We start from the raw sequence: 16,218 nt of genomic DNA on the forward strand, positions 1-16,218 counted from the left end.
TTATTTCTTGACCATATGATGTTGATGCTTTTTCTTCATTTCGTTAGGTATGATTTTTCTGTTTTATTTCTTTTGCTGGCTTTTGTGAAGTTATATGGCGTCACCACCAAAATACGTTAAGCCTTGTGAAATTATTTATTGTTTCTCATTTATTTACAGAAAAACAGAGAAACAGAGAACACTCAACATTGATAAAACAAGTATCAAAACAGGCAGTATGAATATCAATAAAACAAAGGAAGTACAGAGTACATCACAAAGAGATGTTTCATTGCTTGTTCATGAATATATAGACATCGATTTGAGTAAAGAAACTGTATGTTCTGATCAAACGAAACATAAGGAAAACATATTTGAATATGAACTAGCAAAGCCTCTAACGTCTGACACTGGTGGTGCCTTTCAATACGATCTGGCAAAACCACTGAGTACAGTTGTCAAAAATGGTCGCTCTACAGACTTTAGTGAATTTAATACGCCGAAAGATTGTTCTGAGTATGATACAACTAAAATGAACGATTCCACAAAATATAACGGTTACAACGAGACAGAAAACATCGTTGTTTATAGTCGAACATTTGACGGAGTATATGATGTTACAAGCAGCGGAAAACGAAATGTTACAAGCGATAATACATATGAGCATTGCGCAATTCAAGACAAACAATGATAAAAATAAGCAAAGATATGTTAAGTTATCTATATGTAAAAACAATCCAAAACAATGGCATTAATACAAACAATGTGTCTAAGTATTGTTTATGGTCATTGAAGCTAACGTTATATAATAACTGAGCAAAGGACAAAAAAACGACAACATTATTATTGTTATATTTTGTAGATAATTTAAAACTTTAACATGTTTAAGATGTTATACCGATTTTTTGTTTAAAAATACATTTTACCCTACACTCACCATGCTCACAGGGAATACAGTTTACTACAGACTCACAGTAGTAAGATAAAGTAAAAATACTTTGATAATTTATACAACAAGGCAATTAGAAAAGAGAAGAGGGGGCTTATAATATTTTGTTAATAGCATTTCCTGATTCCTTTGTTATTACAGTTATTATAATTTTATATGAAAATAAGGGGATATGATATGATTGCCAATGAGACACTGCCCCTCAGAGTTCAAATGACGTAGATATTAGGAATTAAGGATATCGTACGGCTTTCGAAAGGAAAAAACTTTTTAATTGTAGTAAGAATTTAAACATATAGACATATATCTGTGTTTGTTATATATTATAGTAAAAGGCCAGGGAGTCAAGAAAGGCCTCGAGACAGGGACAGCAGCATAAACAAGACAAATGCAATACAATTCAAAACTTTCAACCAAAGACGAATAGCTGAGGGAAACTTTCCTCCAACTTATTCCAGCCCTGTTTCATTTGGTATTTGCCCCCTTCCCTTGATCCGCCGCTGTATTATTTGTTATAAACTGCATCTTTGATGACAATAATTTTTATCACTTTCAACACATGGTCTTAACTCTTAAAAGAAAGGTATGCCTTCTGTTTTTTATGACCTTTTTGAGCATATAGCTCTTCAACTGTTTCGGTTTAAGTACATCATTGGCTTTAAGATATTCGACTTTGGACTGTTCTGATGAAAATAATCCAGAAAAGCGCTTCGGACGCATGGAAGTTAAAACATGTTGTTTTCTTTTTTTCAAAAGATAAAAAAAAAACCAACAAAATGTGCATACAATATACGTTCACTTCTGTATAGTAAGGAAAATATTTATTACGGATTACAAATGTGTCCAGGTTTGTGATTGGATAACAACACAGAGATGTCATTATATATTCAGGTAACTGCCGGGGTATATACGACTTTTGTATCCCCAATTGGAACCTCAAAAACGTCATCATAACACCGGTTACTATGTGACGTAGTCAATAGCTATACAGAACACTAAGGAATGTCAGAGGCTCACAGAGGGAAAATAATGACGTACATCAGTCCATTATACATTTTCAATACAAAAATCACGCAATTTACACTTCAAATACTTAAATTTAATGTTATTCGGTATATCGAGAAAATATATCGTGAAAGAATGGTGGCCAGGCATTGTGATTGGATCGTAAAAGATTTGATATCGGATCGTGAATGCAAATAAGTGTAATTCGACATCAAAACATGTGAAAAATGTGCTGTTTATTCGAAAAGTGGAACAAATCAGAAAGAAAATATGTCTGTCAAAATAATTCAACTTCCTCAGGAATACTGTGCACTACTTCAATGGGAAAATACAGCACTTAAAACAATAAAACAAAAATATGTTAGTACTTGGAAAAACTCATATTGTTTTTGAAATGTTCAATCTAGAAATTTGTATATAAGAATATGCCTATACCAATTCAGGAGTTCTTTGTCAATCTATAAACCACACACGGATCGGGAATGCTACCGTTGGTGAAAAATTTCCGATTTCCCGATCGTTTCTATTTCCTTTAATTGTAATGGTAATGAGACAAATTTGTTTAGTTGCAACTTGACCTCGGGCGAAAGAACATGTATGACTTCGAAAGTAGCTGTGGCTAAATGTTGTAAAGGTAAATAGTAAATACTGTAGTTGGTGTGTTTTGTGGTTTCTATGATAAATGTCTTTATGTTTAGAAATAATAAGACGTCGTTTGCTTCGATTTGAACGAATACAGAAATATCTATAAAAGCAGTTCCCATTTCAGTTGAAATTTAACACGACTCACAAGTAATAAAACAAAGGATAGGATATATTCATTACCAAAGTTTTTCCACTGAAACTTTATGCTTGTACTTTCATACAGGAAAATAATGCGTGTCACAACCCATTGTTATGTAATACACCATTATGTTTTAGTTTTCATTTCTTTTTGTAAGATGTTAAGTTGAAAATGCATTGTTCTCAATATGTGATTGAGAACAAGAAATATTTTGTTTGTATTGGAAATACGCAATTAAACGGAAATCTCTTTGCAATCTTATTTTTTTTAAATACTTTCAAACAATACTTGGAAACCTTATATTAAAAAAAATCCTTTTCCTAAGATTTTTAATGTCCCGAAAAGTTGTAAACTACGGGTTTATAAGCATTAAACAAAAGTGTAGGTCAAAAATGTTATACACAGATTATTCCAATAACGTAAGAACATTTTGACAATATCTACTAGAGCCAAAATGAATTATCGGATGAAACGAGGAGATACAACATTATTATAATTAATTGTATATTAAGTCGTAAACATAGTACATTGACCTATACTGGTTTACTTTTATAAATTGATATTTGGATGGAGAGTTGTCTCTATGGCACTCACACCACATCTTCCTATATCTAGTTTGGAATATTTGGTAACTAACCTGCTGTTAAATCCCTATCGCTCAACTTTGATGCGCACTCTCTATCGTACCCTACTCAGAATTGTCATTTATGACAATAGTGAATCCAACTTAGTTTACAGGAAGTCTGATGCTTGTTAATTATACTTTTAATTTTGATATTTCAAAAGTGCACATCTTACTCAAATGGGTCTCATTTTTGTTACGGTATATATGTCATTGAATTTTTTTGTGTCTTTGTTATTAGTTTTTTAGACAACAGATTCTATTTAGAATATGTTTTCTTTAGTACAACATTATTGAAAGAGGATAAAAAGAACTCAATGAAATACCGCACAAAATACAAAGGAACAACAAAAAATACAATAAACAAAATGATCCTATGGACAGCAGGAACCAAGTTGTAAGGTTTCCCAAGCACTGAAGATGAATAATCTAGCTGTTCCTTTATCAGATTAAGCTTTTAAACATGACAAACATAAATCTGAAAATAACCCAGGTGTTTTGAATCAATAAGCAGTTCCTGTACACTATCCTGTTTAAATATATTTTATAAAGCGTATAAAACTTTACATGTCTACAATTTAAATATTTAACTAGTTAAATAAGCTGCTGTGGATTCAAAACCATTTGTTGTATACCAACTATGGAGGATTTTATAAGTACATGTTAACACCGAAATAAATTTTCAACTAATACAATTGATATAAGCTTTTATGGTGATTTGGGCAAAACCACAATTATATTAATTATCCACGAGCATGCAATTCCATGAAAATGTGTACCAACGTAAAATAGAAACCTACTATTAGAATTGATTATAAAAAGGCCACACTAAATTGATTTCTAGTTCATTGGACAACTGGTTTGTATTCTTTTCTTTCTTGAAAGTGATGTTTGAACAGGTGAGTGCTCTACGAGAGAAGAGAGTGGTATTTTGTTATTTAAATTATGCAATTGAGAAGTTGTATAATTTAAGTACTATCATAATAAGGAAACCATCGGTAACCAAACAGATGTTCTTGAAAGATATTTGATATTAACTGTGTCCAGTTGGAATTATATAGCCATATTTAAAATGAAAATAATGAATGTTTTGCGTTTTATTTTAAAAAAAAAACATGCTAAACAAGATAGTTTATAAAAGTTATATTGCAATATTTGTAGATCCTAAGGTAAAATAAAATATTCCCTAAAAATGGTTATCATTTAAATCTGTTACATTATTCTGACTAAGCAAATTACTCGTTTTTATACGCATAAAAATAGCTACTACTTTAAAACTGTTGAGATTAATTAGAAGTGGTTGAACCAATTACACGCTCGTGATTATTATTTAAAAGGGAATATAAGTTTTCACAATCTTTTGTGGCTCTTTAAAAGTTTGTGGGAACTCATTTCATCAAAGAAAGATAAGTATATGCGGTTGAAGATTGTAAATGTCGATGCTTGTAACAAATATTAAACATGTTAAAGTGTGTGGTCATGAACTGTAACGAATTATTCCATCCTAAAACATGTCTGCAAAGGTATATTGAGAAGCAAATTGGAATACTATGTGTTCGATATCTACATGTCCACGGTAGGATATTTGATTTCAAAGTAAATCTCTTCAGAGCGGGGAAATCCAATGAACTAGGAATACCATAAGTGTGGCCAATGAACTCATGTGTAATGAATAATAAAATTGCTCTTGAAATTAACTAATATAACGATGTTTATTTTACACAAAATTACGGGCGGACTCAATGAATGTGAAATTACTCTGTCAAGCCACGAAACCTCTGCAGATGTTACGGACTATTCAACAATCGGTAATTATACAATTTAATATATTCAAAACATATAAAGTTTTTCTGTTTAATTATACAATGGTTTTTTGTTGTTGTGAGATGTGTAATGCAAACGATCGGATGTAGATATGTAAATATATGTATAACAAGAATGGCTGTATATAAAAAAATGTCTTTTTAGTGATTTTCTCCACCATTTGTTGTATGCTCTTTTGCGTTTTGGGGTGTTTTATGCACCAAAACTGCCACGCTTGTGGACGATCTTTAATAGTCACCACTTGAAAGTTTCTAGAAATAAAACCTTTTACATTAAAAAGGCAATTTTCAATATGAAATGCATCTTGCATAAACAGTTTTCTATTCATTGGAACAAATTGAGAAAGCTTTTAAAGGAACATTTCAAGTAAAATCCCGAATGATCATGATGATAGAAAGATGTAGACACGATTCGTAAAACTAGCTTTAAAGGAAAGTCATGAAAATGATCATCATAGCGAAATTTGACCTCAGCATTGAATATTTTTACATTATAAGATTTAACAAATAATGTAATGGAGTTCTCGAGACAAGCTTCATATTACTGATTTGATAGTTTTACTCTGAAGTTTGACCACGTCTCCGAAATCAAAACTTCTAAATCAAGTTGCATATTTTCCTAACTGTCTAAAACTAAACATTTTAGTATTTGATTTTAAACACATTTTATTCATTAAGATATGAAAAGGATTGAGCAACATACACATCATATAAAAGCTCTCTCCATATTACATGTTCAAGTTATAATTCAATTATTAACAACAGTTATATAGTATTTAAAATAATTTTTCAATCAAAACGTTGAGTTTCATTGATATATTTCTGAACAGATTTTAAAATAGCAATATTCATATCATATGAAAATAATCTGCTTCAAAAAAGTAATAATTTCATATGTATGTCAACACTATCAGCAGGGGAGTACATGGAATCGAATGGAACATCGTTAATAATAAAATTCCTGCCAAAAATTCTACAATATATTAATAAGAAAAACAAATGCAGTTGAAAAACTGTTTTACTGAATATACGTGACTAAATACCTTGTGTTTGATTATTGGTTCTAATAAAGTTTCGCTGTATTTACAGGTTTATCAATTGGTATACCAGTGGCTATTGTTGCAGTTATCTGCATTCTGGTAATCGTTGTGTTTATCCGACGAAGGTAATGTATAATTATGAAAAATAAGATGTGGTATGATTGTCAATACCAAATGACACAGAAATAAACAACTGTAGCGCACCTTTCGGCCTTCAACAATGAACTAAGCTCATACCGCTTAGTCAGCTATAAAAGGCCCCGAAATGACAAATGTATAACAATTCAAACGTGAAAACTAACGGCCTAATTCATGTACAAAAAATGAACAAAAAAAATGATATGTACCACATCAATGAACGACATCCACTGAATTACAGGTTATTTAATTGTTATATGTTTGTTTGTATCCCAAGGACATAATTACAGACAGCAGGATTTCGAAATATCAAACATAAACGAATAAAAAAAAAATACTGACAATAGAAGGTTGTTGTTTACCAAACTTATATTTTGATTCGAGTACAAAAGAAATCTCGAAATGATTCGTAGGAATCTCTGTGGTATCGGTTAAAGCATTTACAATGAAGTTGCAAACTAAATAAAAAAATCGTTTTTCATATCTCGTTTTCGTTGCAGATTTTAATCTTTATTACGCATCAATGCAAAATAGAGGTTCCATAAGACATCTCAAAAATCCCTGATACTCGAAAATTTGGAAGTCCATGTATCATAAACATGTTATTGTGTGTGAAATATCATTTTAGATTATGCAATTGTTCATTATTTTATCCCAAATACTATACGTAAAATGGCATTTTTAGACTATAGTATAAACCTATGTTGACATTAAGCAAACATCAATCAATCAATCAATCAAGCAAATAATGTACGCCGTAATCATATTTCAAGAGGAAGCTAAAAAATGATTTCATGATCATAAAAAAACAAATGGTCTTATATGAAACAACCAGATTGTCTGGTACATGTATTTCTTAGTTAAATGTGTTTAGTTTGAATTCAATACTGATCCTGGAAACTTCATACAAACCATATTCCAGTACATGCACAATGGCATAATATTAAGGACAGCAGAGTTAGTACTATCTAGTTTGGTTAATAAGTGCCCATAAAAGGCCGTATCGTCTAAACGGATATTATCATCCGAGAACAAGTCTTTTTTTCCATTTCTTGATGATTCTAGCAGTAAATAGTATTTGCAAATGCCAATTATCAACAAGATAAAGGCCCTGGATAATGATTGATGACCCACTATCTTCCTCACTCTTCCAAAAACACATAAACGCTGTGAAGAATATTTGGACATTTCATTCAAGATAATATTTAACCTTAAAATGTATTCAGGATCCAACCTATCGAAGAACACCAACAGCTAAATATTTGAAAGCCATACATGATAACATGTATTACAGTATAAGTACATACACAGATGAATAGCTGAATCGACTGCTTGATGCATTACAAAAGTAAAAAAAAACAAAAATACCGAACTCAAAAAGAAATTCAAAACGAAAAGTCCTTTATATAATGGCAAAATTTATCAAATACATTCAACGAATTGAAAACAACTGTCATATTTTTGGTTGATACAAGCATTTCCTCCGTAGAAAATGGTGCATCAAACCCCAGTTTATACCTATCGTCGCATACAATGTTAATATACTTGTTACATTGAAAACAAGATGTACATTTTTATAAAGTAATGATATACGCGGGAATGAGTCCTCCTTTTAAAAGACAGAAATATATCAAAATATAAATGGAATCATTGTAATATCTTCCTTTTATTTCGACAAAACGTCAAACAATGAACAAACTTGATATCTCATTTTTATGGTTGTTGAATATTTACTTAAATGTGCATCAGCAAATATTTTTTTCAAACTTTTTAACAATTTTACAGATATGTTCGTGATAGATCGGATAGGAAATTCCAACATTTCATGGAAAGAGACAAAAATGAAATAGAATCGCCTTATGCCCTATCGGCGGAAGGGATATATGACAAGACAAATGAAAGAAGGCATGTTGTTAAGGACACAGACGTTTATAGCCGTACTGTCGATACCGTGTATGATTCTGCTGAACAACACACCAGGCAAGATAGGAAAGAGGAGACGTACGATCATGTTTTCGGTCAGAAAACAGAAAACGATTACGATCAAACAACAACAATATGAAACTGGATTTATTAGAACATCTTTGACTAGGTCACTGTAAATATTTATTGCATGACAAACCAAATCGTACAACAGTAAATACTACATGTATGTCCATAAATCATTGTTTTTGATTCAGTTAGATAGACAACATACACTGTTTTTAGAATCAAAGATGTCATAGATAAATTGAAAAATACAGTCAGAACCAACATGTAAAAAACCATTATGAATCCGATTGTTAATTTAATTTTGAGTTTTAATTACCAATCATATGGCTATGAACTAAGTATTAGATACTATACAAAGGTAAAAAAAGAAACAGGCTGGAAACAACCGTTGCCGGATAGTTTTTCTGCACGAGTAGTCATGTCAGAACCTTGACCTGACTACTAGTGCAGAAAAACTATACGGCAGGTTGTTTACGGCCTGTTTAGTAATATATTAAAGAAATATTTGAGTGGTAAGTAAGCTTATGTTTGATTTTTATGGATGAAACGGATAGCGGGAGGGGGGCCTAATCTAATTTAAAATAAACAGGCTGTGATCTTTATTTTGATGAAAAAATGCAGGAAGTGCCATTCCATCCTCCAATCCCGCCTTAAAAAAAAATTGTAAAAATCGCACGTTTGTTGCCAAATACATGAATTCAATATTCAGTGGTGGGGTTCCCGGGGGTTGGAACTTCCCTTTTTTGGACGACCATTGCATTTAAATTGGGACATATATGTATAGTTGGAACCCCTCCCCCTGTTTTGTCCTGGATTGGGAACCCCCCTTTGTAAAATGGCTGGATCCGCCACTGATATATATGAATATATAACATGTATAAATTCAATAACAATTTATGTGTATCAAAAAACGAATTTCCTACTTCATTAGTGAATAAAATGGACTTTGACTTAATATTATATATATTCAGGCATATACTTTGATTTTTTTTAAAATTCATGCTCGTCTCTAGATCTGCAAGTGTTGAACGGGATTAAACACGTGTTACTATATGATCCAATCGCAGCTTACCGTCCAAAATCGATGACATAAGTTGAATGATTTTCTTCTAGATTTGCTGCTTATTTGGACGCGTATTACACGAACACTTTTTTTTACAGGATCAATCGTGCATTGGTGAGTTGATAGGGATTTTATCTTTTGATAAGATTTGATTTTTTACTTATTTCCTGTCTTTTTTATTAAAATATAAACGTCGGTATCATCATTTACTTTCAGCATTGTTCAAAATACTATGCATGTCCATATATTGAGGAAAACATTTATTAGAGCTTTCTTACAAATTGACGAAAGGTACGAACGAACGTAAAGGGAGCACGTATTTCATTTCTACAATAACAGTAATAAGAGTCTTTGTTTTATCCAGTAAAACAGCATTCTTTTCTAAATCAAGTTTATTTAAAAAAAAAAATATAGCAAATAATTCACGATTTTAAAAAAATCAAACAGAGAACAATAGTGTCAAATACACTTACGTCCGATACGTTACTTACGTAAACCACAAGTACACACATTTCCGCGGGAATTTTTTAAGCACGAGTTTCACGATTAACATTTCAATGACATTATTGAAGTACGTTAGTCTAAATTTAACGACAAGATTCACATTTATTTTTATTTGTTACAGTACACTTTCAGCAAATTGTCAAAGTGAAATATTGAGATTTGCTTAAAAATGATGCTACAATGTTTTTAAAAAGTAATGTTGAATAAATCTAGAAAAAAAAAACTTTATATATCAAGAAAAATAAATCTACAATTTTGTACCATATAAATTGTGGATTTTATAACGACGATTTAACAGTACACATGTTTGGAAGATAGAAGCGAAGTTGTTACTTATCGTCCAGTGGCTAATATTTCATGAATGTTCTGGAATATAGGCAAAACACAGTTATACGCTTAAATAACCGTTCCATTGCTCCAGTGTATCATATATACTCATTTAGGGGGGGGGGGGAATGAATATTACCAGGGGAGAGGCGATGATTCATAAGTTATGAAACGAGCACCAGCATATAGCATAGTATGAAAATCATCTTTTTTTTTTATTCATTTTCATTTTATTATTTTGAGCGTTGAATCAAGGAAGTATTTGTGTTTTTTGTTAGGGAAGAAGACAATGTATTTGCTTTGACATTTTCTTAGGTTAAACAGTGCAACATTTTAATATTGAAAAGTGGGGGAGGGCCGGTTTTTAGTCTTCTAGGGGCATTTTTTTCGTCTAACTACTCTATATTTAGAATATTTTATTGTTTTCTCCTCCGACCTGGTGATATCAATAATCATATTCTAACCTATCGTAAGTCCCGAAATCCTAAATATATCTCAAGAAAAATCCAATTTAATAAGTGTCGTTGCATGCACGATAATTATCCAAAGTCCACGGCTATTATTTAAATATGTCAAAATAAAGGATCCCTAAAACGAGTCTTACGTATGATTCGTCAATCATACGTACCTATCGTCAATTTGTAAGAAAGCTCTATTGACCGATTATTTTGCTTCATAAAGGGGGCGGTATGTTCTCTACTGTGTATATCAATTAACTACTTACTTTTCAACACCATCACCAACATATTTTTGTTTAAATAAGCACTATTAAATATACGGTGTTCGGAAAATTAGGAAGCATGCAGAGCTTTAATTTGTCATCTGCTTGACCATAGTAATTTTTTTCTCATAAAAATTGGGATCAAAATATCTTTTTTTAAGGAGAAAACCATACCCCCCTTTTTTTAAGTTAAAGGTCTCATCCCTAAGTGTACTGATATGAATAGTATTTTACCGGAAATGTTTACCGGAAAAGATATTGATGCTAACCTGAATATTGTGTTTAATAAAAAGACAGGAAATATGTCGGTGAACCAAAAATTGTTAATCTAATTGAAAGTTAAAGTGCTCATGAACTCACTGATCATGCACGAGTGATTCTATTCATAAAAAGTGTCCGTGTAACAACTAAAAAATGTCCGTGTATCATCTAAAAAAAAGTCCGTGTAATACCCGCTAATGTACTGTTTTTCTATAGATCTGCGGGGGGAAAAGTCGTACAACTTTTAAATAAATAGCTTGAATGTGTTTTTTGTATTGTACATTTTTAAAAAGTTGGTGTATCAGTGATCGGGTTCATTTTGTCGTTCATGCGTTTAAGTTATGTATCCGAAACTGTTCCAGACAACCAGCAAAAAGATTGGACACTTATACAAAATCGTAATTACATCATCTGCTAATGCACCTCATCAACAAGATATTTGGGTTTTACTTTGACAACTTATAGACTTTATCATATCAACCCAACAACCATTTATATCCGCTTTTTAACATATTAATATAAACCTGTCATAAACCTGTTATCACAATTTTACGAAAGACCCTTCACCATTTTAGGCAATTGATCACTTCTTGTATTGTTCTTGGCCCCGATTTCGTTTGAGGTTTCACCTAACAAAACATCGGCTAAATAAATATAGTTGTACGATTTTGTGATCTCTATTAAGGCTTGCAGCACATCTATTTTAATGTCGTTCTTGTGTTTAATATGACCATGCACATCTGGGATCTCAGCCAATACCGTTAATGTTAATTTTTAGAATCTATATTTTACAGAGCTTGTACAGAAAGGAGAAAAGAAATAAGACCAGTCTTTTAATTTCATCTTTCGGTACTACCGACACAGATAAATCTGCTTCATATTTAGACTTTTTCTCGAAATGACTACTGATGGTAGGTTGAATGCCAAAAGTTATGACAAACGCGATGATTTTAATTTTCCTATAGTCAACTTTCCATTTCTGTGTAGCAACATCCCAGCAGCACCAGTATATAGAGTATATGTGTCTCAATTGATAGGTTACTCTAGAGCTAGCTCAAAGTACGTTGATTTTGTTGAACGAGGAATACTGCTCTCTCAAAAATGCTAAGACAGGGCTATGAATCAATAAAACTAAGGTCATCACTCAAGAAATTTTACGGTCGCCATTATGAGCTGATTGGCCATTATGACAAAAGTGTGTCAGAAATCATATCTGATATTCTTCCTCAGTCATAATAACCTTCCATCATTACCGAACTGAACAAAGAAGTAACACGACAGGTGCCGTATACGGTGCAGGAAATGCTTACCCTTCCGAAGCACCTGGTTTCCCTCCCGGTTTTTAGTTGAGTTCGTGTTGTTTCTTAATTATTATTTATAACTGTTGATGTAAATGTCCTTTGGTTTTGTGAGTCTTTGTTTACTCCTTGGTTTTAATTGTTATTGTCTTTAACGGATAATTAAAGAGAACGCTTTTGTTAAATACATTGTGTTTTGCAATGAATATTTGCATGTGTAAAAAGTTGAAAACGTCTTTGTGATTGACAGGATTGACAGACAAAATCTTGGAAAATTATTTACCATTTTTATTTCGCTTGAGACAACAAATCAGGAGCGTTATTAAAAAAAAGACAATGTAAATTTATTGCACGACACCTTTGCAGAATCGTTCTAATCAAGTTGATGTAAGCAATACATTCTATAATAAATCAATACTAATAAAATGTCTAACAGTAATTCGGGGTTCACACATTGCCGATTGTTGCTCCCGTTTGATATCAGACAGCGATACGACAACAAAAGTGAAAAAGTATATATATATTTGTGGATTGAGTCCCTTGTGTTTTTTAAACATTACCGAAACGCATAAAAAACTTTTATGAAACGATCACTGCGAACAAAGTGCGAATCGGACACATGATCTGTTTGTTTGACAGATAAAATGCCAAAATGTCTTCCTTTATTCATCGTCGTTCATAATCAAAGTGTTGCATTATATTCATTTTTATGCAATAATATCAGAAAACAACTTATAAATCAACACCGAAACCAGAAATTTTTTAAAATATTATAGTCTCTTAGTTCATGCAGAAAGTTCTAGATTCGCAATTTGTATACGGGATAAATAATGACTATAGGGCACCCTTCAGACTTGAACATTGAGCTACATTGTAAGCTCGTACCGCATAGTCAGCTATAAAAGGCCCCAAAATGAAAATGTTAAACAATTCAAACAAGAAAACTAACGGCATAATTCATGTACTTTTAATGCATGTATTTAGTAAGACACACTTTACAGGGGCGGATCCAAAACCTCGGTGTCTACGGGGGGAGGGGGGAGGGGGTACATGTAGGAGGTTCAAATTGGGCTGTTCCGTGGTGGTCAGTTTAAATTTATAGATGAATGATGGGGTAGGAAAAAGAGGGCATTCATTTCAATCTGTCGCTAATCATGTCTATTTTCAGTTATTACCAGGCGACTATATTGATATATGAAATCCTTCTGTCCACCACCCGAACAAGTAAATAGATATCAAATGGTTTTCCTCTTATTCAACACAAGTTTAAATTGATTGATTGAGTGTTGCTAGTTTTAACGTCCAGTGACAAATAGGTCATGCTTGTTCAGGAAAACACGAGTTTAAGAGGTTAGGTATATAATATAAAAGCGTAGAAATAGAATAAGATTACTAATAAGGTAACTATATCCACTGGAGTTCAAATGTAAAGTGGATGTAATTAATTATAGACCATCGTAAGACCTTCAACAAAGACAAAATCTTAATACTGTAAAGTCGTCTATAAAAGGACCAACATTAAAAGTGTAAACAATTAATTCAGACGAAAGAACTAACAGCCTAATTATACATAACAAAACAATTAACAAAATATCAAATATGAGTCGAGACAGGAACCAACAGCAACCAATAACCTACAAGCTCCTGACCTGGGACAGGCAAATAACGAATATGGCAGGGTTGATATAAAAACAAAGATGTGGTATGATTGCAAATGAGACAACTCTACACAAAAGACCAAGTGGCATAGAAATCAACAGTTATAAGTCACCCTACGGCCTTTGACAAAGCCTACACCGCGTAGTCAGTTATAAAAGGCCCTGAAATCACAAATCTAAAATAATTCAAACGAGAAAACTAACGGCCGAATAGATGAACAATTAAATGAAAGAAACAAAAATATGCATAACAAAGCAAAAAACGGCAACCACTGAATCACAGGCTCCTGACTTGAGACAAGAACATACATATAGAATGTGGCGGGGTTAAACATGTTAGCGGGATCTCAATCTTCTCCCTAATATGGGACAGCGATGTATCAGGCAAAGGATTTATTAAGCAAAAGAACGCAGTCTGAGAAACGTCTGGTTTACCTTGTATATAGATGTAAGAAGATGTAGTATGAGTGCCGATGAGACATATCTCCATCCAAGTCGTAATTTGTAAATGTAAACCATTATAGGTCAAAGTACGATCTTCAACACGGAGCCTTTGCTCACACCGAACAGCAAGCTATAAAGGGCCCCCCAAAATGACTGGTGTAAAACCATTCAAACGGGAAAACCAACGGTATAATCTACATAAAATTAAAAAAAACCAGAAACCAGAAACACATATAAATTACATAAACATACGACAACTACTGTACATCAGATTCCTGACTTAGGACAGGTGCAAACATTTGCAGCGGGATTAAACGTTTTATTGGATCCAACCGTTTCCCGTTTTCTGAAACAATAGCATAACATCACAACATAGAAAAACACACGGTAAAATATCAATTGGCAGGCTTGTCTATAACAGTATTGATTTGTCTTACGATACAAAATTTAAGTCAGCCTGGAACATTTAAATGTATCATACTATCAATCCGTAATCGCTATATGTTTTGTGATTAAAGTCGCCAGTACAACACAATTTGCTACAAAAAAATCTACTATTTCACGAAGGCCAAGCTTCAGAGTGTTCAGGTGCAATACGCTTACCCACATTGTATTGCAAGATAAACAAATCATTATAATGTAATCTATAATTTTGAAAACAAATAATGTTTTAGAAAGAAGCATCTTAATGAATTACTTAAAAAAAAATAAGAACAAAAAATTAAAATGGCATTACCAGTATCTTTAACGTTGGTCTTCAATAGTGTGCATTGTTACAGAAAATTAAAAAAAAATATTAATCTAACTACAACAATCACTTTTTTTCACTATTAAAACTTGAAATATTAAAACGGATGGACCTAGTCATAGGTTCATACTCAAAAGTGTATTCATTTCCTATTGATGCAAACATATATATATATTTATATGCGCTATAAAAACTTCCTTGTTGGAACTAGGACAATAAGATACGCCTACTGCTAAAATGGTCAAAATACTGATATATATTGTATGTAACATGTTGTTTTTAGCTGAAGCCATAGGTGAGTCCTACACATTTTTTTACTGTAAATGTTAAATTATTGATACATATAATAATATAAATGGGTAATATTATGTCAACGTTTGATTATTTACTAACATTTGTCAGTACTATTGTCAATTGTCAATGACGTCGTGACTAGCGCAACAAGTAACCATGTTTATTGAATTCAAATGTATGAACAACTGTCATCATTCGTACACATAATGTTGTTTTCTTTTTGTAATTTATGTATTGTGTGTACTTTAAAAAAAAAGCTAACAAAAAGACCTAAAAAGATGTCAACTCAGTTTTGTGTGGTAACACGTAAGATAACATAATACGGAGTTCAAAACGGAAAGTCTCTTATCAAGTGGCAAAATCTATAGGTCAAACTCACCAAACGAATTGAAAACAACTGTACTATTCCTTATTCCTGACTTGGTACACGAATTTCCTTGTGAAGCAAAAGAAATAGTGGATTAAAACTTGATTTTTAGCTAGCTAATTTTCTCACGTGTATGATTTTTACAATATATATATATCATTCCTGTATATTGACAACAAGGTATTAGCAAACCTAACAGAC

At 32.1% G+C, this 16,218-nt stretch overlaps 1 protein-coding gene across 1 annotated transcript in view; it reads left to right on the plus strand.

Moving 5' to 3' along the window:
- The first annotated feature begins 15,566 nt into the window (after positions 1-15,566).
- Positions 15,567-16,218, plus strand: part of LOC143046801 (uncharacterized) — a 35,890-nt gene continuing 35,238 nt past the window's right edge. The window contains exon 1 of the mRNA XM_076219867.1: positions 15,567-15,651. Coding sequence (XP_076075982.1) covers positions 15,594-15,651 — 58 coding nt within the window. The 5' untranslated portion in view covers positions 15,567-15,593. The remainder of the gene's footprint in view (positions 15,652-16,218) is intronic.

The sequence above is a fragment of the Mytilus galloprovincialis genome, chromosome 9 (assembly GCF_965363235.1).
Source record: "Mytilus galloprovincialis chromosome 9, xbMytGall1.hap1.1, whole genome shotgun sequence".
NCBI lineage: Eukaryota > Metazoa > Mollusca > Bivalvia > Mytilida > Mytilidae > Mytilus > Mytilus galloprovincialis.